General features: G+C 38.0%; 2 protein-coding genes across 4 annotated transcripts in view; one reads left to right on the forward strand and one right to left on the reverse strand.

The window, feature by feature from the left end:
• The window catches only part of LOC134755637 (solute carrier family 12 member 4), a 566314-nt gene that overhangs the window by 375114 nt on the left and 178974 nt on the right, over positions 1–12226 (reverse strand). The window lies entirely within an intron of this gene.
• LOC134756160 (monocarboxylate transporter 12-like) lies at positions 3204–9375 on the forward strand. The gene is made up of 8 exons (XM_063692990.1): positions 3204–3441; positions 4329–4455; positions 4585–4992; positions 5064–5187; positions 5369–5516; positions 6016–6160; positions 7197–7388; positions 9242–9375. Exons 1-8 carry the CDS (start codon positions 3382–3384, stop codon positions 9373–9375), a joined length of 1338 nt encoding a protein of 445 aa, XP_063549060.1. The 5' UTR covers positions 3204–3381.

Genomic DNA, 12226 nt, shown 5'->3' on the forward strand with positions numbered 1-12226 from the left:
CAGCAGGCTGTTGATGACGTTTTGCAACCAGCTGCTGCACATGTCTCCAAGAGCGAAGGTAAAGCTTCCAGTAGCCCTATACACCGAGCTGGATTGGTGGATCAACCACGTAGCTGCCACATCTCCTCTTCATCCTCCAGCGCCCCAATTCTTTTTGACTACGGATGCGTCAGGCCAGGGCTGGGGCGCTCTGCTCAACAACAAGCAGTTAGCCTTAGCTGGCCAATGGTCGCAGTGGGAGGCGCGTCAACATTCAAATCTCCTAGAGATGATGGCAGTGCAGAAGGTAATAACATCACAGAGCCGCTTACTGACGCAATCGTCTCTAATGATTATGTCGGACAATCGAACGGTTGTGTCATATCTGCGCAACGAAGGCGGTACGAGGTCACAGCAGATGATGGAGATGACTTACCGGGTGCTGGATGCATTGGACCGCTATCACATTCACATGACAATCCAGTTCATTCCCGGCAGATACAACACGGAAGCAGACAGACTTTCAAGGTTTCGCGGTCAGTCGGAGTGGCACCTGCTGTCTCCAGCGACGCACCAGATATTCCAGGTTTGGGGTACTCCTCAAATAGACCTTTTCGCATCGAGGAGAGCTCATGTGGTACCGACATATGCGACTCTAGACCAGACGGATCCAGATGCGTCCTTCGTCGATGCGTTCAGTCGGAGATGGGAGTATCAACTGGCGTGGATATTTCCTCCCCCGTGTCTAATCCCGAGAGTTCTCGGTCACCTGAACGACGCAGAGGGTATGTACCCATTGATCGTGCCGAATTGGGAGAAGGTGTTCTGGCGCAGCGACCTGAAGAGCCGATCCCTGGCCCCTCCAATAGAAATTCGGGACCTGGAGAACCGGTTAGTAGACACACAGACTCTGAGACCTCCAATCGATGTCAAGCGGATAGCTTTAGAAGTCTGGCTGATACAGGGTGGGCCGCATTGTTAGGTACGTGGAACGATAAGCAAAAGGATTTACTTGCAAGCGGTTGGCGAAAATCCTCGTTAGCTTCTTACAAGCCAGCGTGGCTAAGATGGTGCAGATGGTGTACTGCCCATCATGTCGCCAGAGACAATCCACAACCACAAGATTTGGCAAGATTTATTACAGACTTGCACCTGGTAGAAAAGTTATCGCATAGTACAATTTGCTTACACAAATCGGTTGTCTCAACTTTTTGTCCCGTACGTTCAGGCCCACCGCTTAGCTCGCATATAGTTGTTCGCCAGGCTTTGAAAGCTATAGCTTTGAGTAAACCAATGTCTCGTAAGGAGAGTATATGGGATGTTAGAGATTTATGTACTTATTTAGAGAATAACGAACCTCTACAAACCAGTTTATTTGAGGTGTCTAAGAGATGTGCGATTTTGTTATTGCTTTGTTCAGGGCGACGCGTACATGATCTGACGTTATTGAGTATAAATGATTCCAGTTGTAAGATTGATTCTGACTGTATTATATTTTGGCCCGAGTTCGGTTCCAAGACAGACACTGCATCGCGCAGACAATCTGGTTGGAAATTGTTAACATGTGATTACAATAAAAATATAGATCCCGTTTATTGGATAAAATTATTAATTTCCTTGTCTCAGAACCGAAGAGGGAATATAAATAATCTATTTATTTCTATATGTGGTCCTGTGAAGCCAGCTTCACGAACCATCATTGGTGGATGGATAAAGGCAGTCCTTAAAGACGCTAATATAAACAGTAGTACGGGTAGTGTCCGTTCCGCAGTTGCTTCGTCTGGCTGGCTTGATAATCATAATATTAATGATATCTTGGAAAGAGGCAATTGGCAAAGTGCTAATACATTTCACAAGTTTTATAGAAAAACAATTAGCACTCATAATTCACATTCTAATCCTTTAGATAGATGTTTTAATACGATATGATTCACGCATTCTAATCAATGTTAATATAAGGTCATATGTCATATACCAATTATGTGTAAAAGTTGATTTTTATTTTAATGCAATACAGATTTCCTTATAAGTCTATCTATTATTTTATTCACATTGGCGATCTATTGAATATTACCAATCCTCACTCATCCAGCAGTCGATAACAAACACTTCTCAATTTGAAGGCTTGGAACAAGGTACAGTCAACTTAATAGACAAATTTTACCTAAAAATAAAATTTATATTAAGTTACTTACCTTGTTCCAAGCCTGATTCCATTGCTGCCTGCTGGCAATTTGTAAAATTTTAGGTTTTTTTTATACTTACACGATTAATTTCATTCACATACACATTTTATCATATTCATAATACTTATATTTCAGCAAAAGTAAGTATTGTTTATTAAAGCTTTTATTTCAGCAGTAGGGTTTAGTTTTAAGCTTGTCTTTTCAGCTATGTCAATGAAATACCGTGCTACCTCAGTAAACAAAACAAGTACCTACAGCTGCGCTGAATACTGTGTTTGTTTACATAATAAAACGTCGCCACCTGTCTACCCACAGTGGCTATTTTTCCACCTGTCTATCTACAGTGGCTACCTACCGTCCACCATCATATTGGACGGTAGGTCAAGGTAATCAAATTGAGAGTCCAATGGTCTGAGCATTGGCGCGCAGCCTGCCAGCTGGATTCGTAAAAAACATGGAAAAAACCCGCCATAAAAGCCGGTATTGCGCCTGACGTCATCGGAACTGTGGTGTTGCCAGTAAGAAACGAATGTTGCCATCTCCAATTTGAAGGCTTGGAACAAGGTAAGTAACTTAATATAAATTTTATTTTTAGGTAAAATTTGTCTAATCTGTCGAACGCGTGACGTCACGTGGCGTTTCGAGCGTTTCGCTCGCTAGCTTTTCGCGGGCAAATTTTTGTACTTTTATTTATAATTTTAAGTAATTAAACGGTAATTTAAAAACGGAAATGCATTTGTAACATGATATAACGGTAACAAACATCCGAATAAAACATATTTCGTTCAAATATAAACTTCATGCATGAGGCTAATTAGGTTGCGTTGTTTTATCACAGAGTTCGTATAGCCACCTTCTGTTACCATCATCAGATCAGCTCGATGGTAACATAATTACATTGTCACCCAACCAACCAGTTCAATCTAATAATGAGAATTAAGTGGCTTTATTGCAAGATTTGACTCGAAAAAAAAACTTGTAATAAAGTCTCACGGCTGCTAAGTCAAACAGACCTTGCTATACCAAAAGTAGAAAAAATACAATCACAATACCCTTATCCACTTTTATACAAGTTCTTATACACTTAACAATACAAATATGACATAAATTCGCGTCACAAAGTAAGCGAACAAAGAGGCTAGAACAATTTTATCATTGTCTGAATGATCCCGACTTATCAGGGTATCCGGCAGTTTCTATACTGTTGTCGGACAGAATGGCTGGTAATAATAACAAGTGGGGATACGTTGTGTGTTTTGGGACTATTATTACATTCGTAAGTATTATTTCCCTATATTTCTCCCACCCACCCGCCTACGTAGCGGACTTCCACGCCATTATGCGCAAAAAAATCATGTACATCAGAAGCAGAATACAGATTAGTGCCACTTTACCACGTTTGAAAGCTTGTTCTGACTCGTGCCGTTTTAAAATTACAGTTCTTATCTACAAAACTTTTATACTTTTGTGTATGTAGTTCTGCTGAGATACTACTACAGGTCAAAATACAGTCGCTGTTTTATAACATTGAGAGCCATACTACTCAGTTGAATCCTTCCAAGAAGCCATGGCGCTTGGGAGTATTATTATTTGGTACCTATCCGCAAGTCATTTTCAAATGCTCCTAAATATACCTACTTTTGATTTAATTTATACTGTAAAATGTAAAATGTTAAATGTAAAATAGGCCCTTGAGGCATTGTACCAAGATTGAGATTGTACTTTTAGTTTATCTTCTTACTGCGAATCTAAAGGCTCAACGTGATTTATATTATACATAATGAACAAAAAAGGTATAAAGTCCTTTTCCTACTAATCTTCTCGTACTATTACTCAAAACAAATTAATCGGCCGTTTATATAAATAAATAATTTCGTTATACTTTAATTATTCAGAACTAGTAGGTACTAATAACATATAAATATCATTAAACAGATACAAATATCATTAGTTTAAATTCGAACATATAAATAGGTTAATAAAAGGTCACAAATCTTGAATATTCTACCTGATATAAATTAAGTGCTCTAGTAAAGTCAATCGTGTCACATATCTAACGCAGAGTGAATATATCAAAGGCCAAGAAAGTAAATCTAAATAAAATCAGTTTAGTTATAATAGTTAACAAAGTAAATTGATTAGTTCTTTTTATGTCGATTTTAGATAGCCGGCATCGGCCATGTGAATTCATTTGGACTCATCTACAATGACTTTATAAATGAAACGCATTCGACAGCGAAGTCCCTAACGACGGCGCATGGAGTTTTTGCCGTCATGTTGGCTATAGGAGGTAAGTTATCGCATACTACTTAGTTCAACAAGTTATATAACCTATGTACACTCCTGGACAAATTTAAACGAACGTAAAAAAAAGGTTTAAGTGTAAATAGCATCACTACTCCAAAAATCATCTTTCCAGGTCTGATTCTCAACCTAGTATCCAAAAAGCACTCCCTACGCTTCGGAGGTTTTTTAGGAGCAGTGACATTCACAGTCGGCTCTGTCACAACCATCTTCATATCCAGCACCAATCAGCTGCCTCTCACCTTCGGAGTCCTCCAAGGAATCGGTTTCGGCATGATGGCTCCAGTTTGTTATGCCACTATGAATTATTACTTCGACAAGAAGAGAAGAACCACTGTTATGAGCATTTGTAAAGCTGTACAAGGGATTATACTAATGGGATTCCCTCAATTGCTTAGACAGTTCATTACAAACTATGGGTTCAGAGGAACATTACTCATAATAAGTGGAATATCTTTGCACACTGTTCCAGGCATGGCTATAATGAAGACTGATGAGAAGCTTGTGAAAATAAAAGCAGCAAGTATTCTTCCTTTTGATGTTTATTGATTTTCGTTTCGGATACTGAAGGTAATAATGGGATAAATGTTTCAGATGGTAATGATGTAGAAGAAGGGAAGGGAAAGGAAGGAAAGAGTAAAGAAAATGTGAAGTTGTTAAATCATGCAGAAAATGAGGTTACTAAAGAGGATGCTTGTAGCAACTCGAATAAAATCAGGTAAAAGTAGTTGACAATTGCAAAACCTTGGTGTTTTTCAGAGACTCCAAGACTACATTAGCAATTTTAAAGTAAATAAATTACAAAATTTAATATTCCCGGATGTAATTGTGATATTTTTGTTTAATATAAGCTCCACTCTAGTCGAGGTATAATGAAATACTTAAATATTATATTCCAGATATCAGATAGCAGAGTTCTTCAATTTGAAAGTCCTGAGGGATCCAATTTTCTTCAACATCTGTTTGGGCCAAAGTTTCGTCAACTTCTCAGACATCACTTTCTTTGTCTTCCAGCCAATGCTGTTGTTTCAATACGGCTATGATAAAGTGAGTGCCTCGCAACAAGTTGTGGCAATTTTCATTTACATTGATTGAGTTCACAATTTGTTGAATATTTTAGGTCACAAAATAATTCTGTGAATTTATAGCAAAATCCCACTGGCCGCGCTTTTTAGGTCGGCATTCATTAGCGTTTAATTTGCTTTTGAATACTTCAGTCTCAATTGTATACATAGGTCCAGGGGTTGCTACTTAAATCAAATTAACTTCGTTTTACCATTGACTAACCTAATTTGAATAAATATTTTTTCTGTAGGAAGGCGGGAATTTGTGGCGGTCAAAGGGCTAAGATGAAGTGCGTATTTAATAGTAGTAGTAAAACTGTTTATTGTACAAAATAGAAACATTAAAACAGAAAAAAACACACATCATTAATACAAAGGCGAACTTATCCCTTTCAGGGATCTCTTCTAGTTAACCTTTGAGCAATTAAGGGGTAATTGGAGAGAGAGAGAGTAATAAAATTATTTTTCTTTATTTTTACCAGAGTGAAGTAGCAACATGCATCTCAGTGTGCGCGGGCGCCGACGTGGCGGGGCGCTGTGCCCTTGCGTTGCTTAGCAGCTTGATCTCCGTCAATACCAGGTTGCTGTTTTATATCACCACCCTACTCACACTTGTCACTAGGCTGGGTAAGTCTACATGTTTCATTTCATTTTCCATTCAATCATGTAATTTGTCTATGGTGAAATTTCTTGAATTATAAACGCAGTCCTGGCGCATTCAGATACGGTTTCTAGACTAAAGAAAATAACGTATTTGTAAATACCGCCAATGTACTTCCAACCCCTCTGGTGTTTTAGATATCCACGAGCGAAGCTAATTACCATCAGGCGATTTGTCTGCTCATTTGCCACCTAAATATGTTTTTACAGTACATATGGTGCTACTTTTTCGCACTAGTGCGGGGATGAGCACTTTTCGTGTATATGTCGAAAGTTTAAAGGGCCATATGTACTGTAAAACGTTGTACGATACACGTGCGAAAAGGTAATTCGCAACTCGTGTCGATTTAAAACACTCCCTGCGGTCGTGTTTTAATTTATCGCCACTCGTTTCGAATTTTCTCTTTTCCGCACTTGTATCGTAAATAACTATTCATATCTCATGCTCTGAAAGAGGGTCATTGTTGTTCTAAAAGGTGCGCAGAAAATGATACGTGTCTGCACTAGAGCATTTTACGTTCGAAGTACGACTTTTTTAATTTTTTTACGATACGCAATTGAAATTTGAGTTTAAATGGATTTGTAATAAATTTTTCATTTTGATATTTGACTCTCCATTCCATAAATAACGATACTTTTGTCTGAATTGTTAATTGAAAGTACCCTCAAGAAATACTATAAAAATGTATACTTAGTCATGTTTTAAAAAAAATACATGCATTTTACTTTCCTCGTATTCGAAATGAATATGTTTTGTTCTGTTTCTGCTTGCTAATTCTCTATTGAGGTGAGCAATAAAAAGTATTTGTATTGTATATGACATTGATAAACATTATAATAATAATTGGCTTGACTCACAAGATAACTGCTATGTGGGATGCATGTTGACTTGACGATGAGTCTCGCGACGAACACTTAGAGACTCTCGCTAGGTGGCTCTGAATATTAAATTTAAAATAACTTGGTTTAAACTCGACAATAAGAACGTTGTTAATAATTCCAGTGGTTCTCCACGTTCGTTCCTTCATCTGGATGTGCGTGGTCACCGGAGCGCTAGGGGTGCTCCGCGCATGTCTCCACGTGGCCAGCCCCCTGGTCGTGGCCAACCACGTCAGCCATACAGACTTTCCTGGCGCGTACGCTCTCTTCATGCTGTCTACTGGCGTAGTCAACGTTCTGTGCGCCCCTTTGATAGGTATGGTATTTATATTTTTGGTGAGTTTGCCTCGTCATTTTACGATGTCTAAGGTTTGGAATTCGCTCCCGTCGCCTGTGTTTTCCCTGATCGATATAATCTAGGTCTACCTATTAAAAAAGGCTTGTGTTGTGAACTTAATACCACCTTCGATAATTTTATTTTCTTTCATAACTTACATGACATCTACAACTTAGGTATCTACTTTGCCCGAAGTTTGACTGGTAGAAAATGCCTTATAGCATTAAGTCTGCCTTTTGTAAGATAGTGTTTTCTTTTGTCCAACAAAGAATAAATAAATAAATAAGAAGAAAAATAAGAATAATTTTTATTGACAATAGAAAACAATTTTCAGACACATGGATACAGTGGATCCCAAACTAGGCTATGCCTGTGACTTGGGGTCCTAGAATGCAGTTGACATTAAAGAATATTACACCTATTTTATTTAAATTTGAATAATTAAAACTACAAAACTATACTACTATAAAAGGAAAAGGAAAAGTTAATTTAAGAAGAGATTAATTAAAATAAGAGGAAACTTACAGCTAATAACGCCTAATAAATTTACAAATTAAAGTCGGTGAGTGAGTATGTGTGAGAGAGCGTGTGTGTGGGTGTGTTTGTGTATAAGGGTGTGAAAGAGAGAGGGAGGATGGGAGAAGAAGGAGGAGAGGATGGAAGTGTCAAATATAAATGTTTCTTAAGAAACGTTCAGTCTCGTGATAGTTCCAGCATGCTCTAGTCACGACAATTTTTACTTCCCTTTCAGTCATTTTTTGGAGGTAATTAAAATAATTTACAATAAAGCAACAATACACTAATTCTTTCTTTTTCAAGTGTCACTTTATACTTTTACTCACGTATCTTTTTGCGTCAGTATCAGAGACCCGCTTGGATCCTTACCTAACATAGTTTTCTAAAGTGGATCCATATGTGACAAAGGGCCAGTGAGTGGGGATAGTATGGGACGTATGTAAATAAGTTTGTAGAGTTAGGTACGCATTAATACTATAGTAACCAGGAGTGCTCTTGCAAAGAGTGGTACCCTTTTTGTAAAATCCAAATACATTATTAAGAGGCAAACGGAGTTCCAAGGGCTTTGAAACCAATCAATCAATTATTTTTGCAAATTAAAGGGTTGGTTTATATGATAAGCAATAATTTTATTAATATCTTACAAAATATTTACTATTATTTACATTCTCTTTCTAGAGTTAGACCAAGAACAGTCTGCAGCGATTTTGATAGCATACGCACTTACGCAGTGCGTTATTTTAAAAGTCAAAAACGGGACCCTATTACTAAGACTCCGCTATCCGTCTGTCCGTCTGTCCGTCGGTCCGTCTGTCTGTCACCAAGCTGTATCTCGTGAACCGTGATAGCTAGACAGTTCAAATTTTCACAGATGATGTTTTAAAAAGCCGAAGCTATATATGTTTTGATACCTCGGATACCTGGAAAACGGGCGCTCATGATAGTCATATGCCATATTACTTTAGATTTCCTTGAAACAATGAATGTCCAAAAATCTGACCAACTTTGGGATAAAAAAAATGATGCATAAGTGGAGTCGAATAGAAAATATTTAGTTTAGGCGATCTCCAGCCGGGCTTGCACGTGATTGGGGCGAGATTATCTCGCCGCGACATGGACTACCCGTCCCCCTTTAATTCATACAGTAAAAGACGGGTAGTCTACCTCGCGGCGTGATAATGTCGCGGCCTACAGGCCAAGAAAACTGACCGCAGAGAAACGCAAACAATTAAATAATTGATGTACCATCAGCAAAAGTGCATGGCGACTTTATCAATGAATTCATTCATAATTTCGCAGCTCACTGTACATTTCAGGACTCCTAAAAGACGTGTATTCGGACTATGTGCCAACATTCTACGCTCTGGCGGCCTGCTGCATGCCGTGTCTCCTGTGCTGGCCCATAGAGTACCTGGTCATCAGAAGACAATCCTCATCATCAACATCCTAGCATTGTCCCGGCATTTTTGCTACGGCTCAAAGTGGATGTAGCACTTATATGGGACACTTCAAACATTCAACTTTTTTTTTACCTGACGGGCTCTATTGCACTAGGGCAATTAGAGCGGTAGGACTGTGTGGGAGGATGGTAGCCTGGGGTAAATCCAGGACCCTTCCGCATCACACGAGACGGTTTTGCTATTACGCTGGAATACTCCTAAAGAGTTTTCGCTCCAGCGCAGATCGGTTGAGCGGTCTCAACCTGATCTGAGGGTGTAAAGAGAATCGAGCTAATGGAACAAACATTTAACGTAATAATAGTTTTGAATGATTCACGGTTAGTTTCACTAGACTTATATTGACCGGGATATAGACCGTGATATGGAACCGTCGAAATATCGGGAGCTGAAAAACAATACAAAAGGTAATTACGGTCTATATCCCGGTCAATATAAGTCTAATTCAACGTAATAGTGTGAAAATAAGTTGTGTAAATTTGAATGTGACCAAATAATATTGTGATATGATATATTAAGCAGGTATTATAACTAGATATTATCGCGAGTATTTTTAAGATGTAAATATGTTTTGTTTATAATTACCTTAGTGATACAGAATTTTACAGATCACATAATAGAAACTAGAACATTAATACCATTATTATTAATTAATTCCTGACATTATAATATCCACATCTTCAAATGAAATTAAAATTATACGAATAGCTTTTTATTTAATTAATTACATATTGCATTTTAATTAGTTCTTTAGTTCATGTATAAGTTTATAGCGTACGCAAATACACTTTTATGTTTGTGAGTTAAATACAAAATAACTTAATTATCGTAACATAATGAAATGAATTAACTTAAGATTAATTACAGGTCCTGAAAAATGTACCATCAGCATCACGCCCCGCGATTGTTGCGCCATTTAGGGTCCTAGCTAAATTGGGTTTTCAATACTTACGCTATAGAATTTCCATTTTAGCAAGAACCTTAAATGGAAATTCTATAGCATAAGTATTGAAAACCCAATGGTGACTGTACATGCATAGTGCAGGATTTTTTTGTAATTCATGGCTTAATTCATAAAGAAGAATATTGCTATACATACACCCCCCTACAAATTTTAAGATAAGGATAGTTTAAAGACAAAGATTTTAGCAATAATATTATTAACTAGCTTTTGCCCGCGACTTCGTCTGCGTGGACTTAGTAACAGCAGCTAAAGTAAGTATAGCGCCTGGAAAAATTCTCATAGCAATCATTCAATTTGAGCATATTATGCACACAAATTAGCTGGCACTTCATTAATTATCTCAATTCCACCCCGCTTTTTGCTTTCTTAAGGGATGATTTTCGGGATAAAAACTATCCTATGTCCTTCTCAGGGACTCAACATATATCTATGCCAAATTTCATCTAAATCGATTTAGCGGTTTAAGCGTGAAGATGGAACACACAGACAGAAAGACAGACAGACTTTCGCATTTATAATATTAGTATGGATAGGACATAACATAAGACCCCCGGGCCGGCATCCGACACCAGAGAGTGTCGGATCCTGCGCTATTTAATTGTAGAAAGAAAGCCAATCGGGATGCGAAGGAAATTGCAATTAGCTATTGTCGGTGGCGGATCCTAGAATTTTTTGTAAAATGTATAGGCATAATTTCAAAGCGTCAAATAGGTACCAGATTCTACAATTACAGTAAATATGAAAGTTAATGTATGGATGTTTGTTCCTAAAGTAAAAGGACAAGTTGTAAAAGTCTAAAGTGCCCAGACGAAGTCGTAGGCAAAGGCTAGTTAATCATAACATCATAACTGATACCTCATTATCTTGTTACACAACTCGAATGAGACAGAAATGTCGATATTACAGCCCGCATACGATAATATGTTACTTCCCGGCAAGCCAATAGCGGCAATATCAATATTGCCGTTCGGTTAGTCAATGATCTAATTGACAGAAATTTAGATAATTATATCCGATGTGATTAGTTAGTGATTAGCCAAATGATCATTTTAATTTTCATAATGTTGGTGACTGGCGGTGATATTTGTGGGATATTTTGTTCAGTTTTACACTACGTCTTTTTTGTTTAGTAATTTTTACGCTATTTCTACTTACTGCCACTGGCACCATCCCACTAAACCGGGGTTAACCCGTTAAACCGTTGTCAGTGTCAAATTGTACTGGTAACCATGCTGCTTGACACTGTCTCAAAGGAGGTGGTAGCGCGTTCTAAAGCTTAGCAGAATATACGGTGAATGAAGATTGCAGCAGAGCATTCTGTGTCATTCTGAATAGCGCCCGAGAGTACTATAGCAGCAATGTTAGCGTTCGAGCAATGCCTTTGGCAAAACGGTAGGCATCGGATCGATACAGCGCCCGGCTGGGGCCTAGGACGCGCGTGGCTATAAAACACCTAGCTGTGAAGTTTCTATGAAAATACTACGACAATAAAATTCATGTATATGTTTCCTGAACTTTTCCATGTATTTATTAATACTTAAATGTTTGTTAATACTTGGAAAGGCGCGCGAATATTGTACGAGCGACGCATAACTGAGAATTGTATTTCAAAGAGTTAGTTAGTAAGGTAAGATATAAGATCATTCGCATATTGGGCCCAAAAGTATACAATCGCCTCCCGGATTCATTAGTAGTTGCTAAAGCGCAGCAGTATTTAAAAACAAATAAAAAAATGGTTAATCGAGGAAGCGTTCTACGACCATAAAGAGTTCTTTTTAGTAACTTAGGTAGATGTAAGATATTAAATACAACCTACATTATTAGAGTTTTGAATGATTCACGGTTAGTTTCACTAGACTTATATTGACCGGGATATAGAC

This window comes from Cydia strobilella, chromosome 3, assembly GCF_947568885.1.
Source record: "Cydia strobilella chromosome 3, ilCydStro3.1, whole genome shotgun sequence".
Lineage (NCBI taxonomy): Eukaryota > Metazoa > Arthropoda > Insecta > Lepidoptera > Tortricidae > Cydia > Cydia strobilella.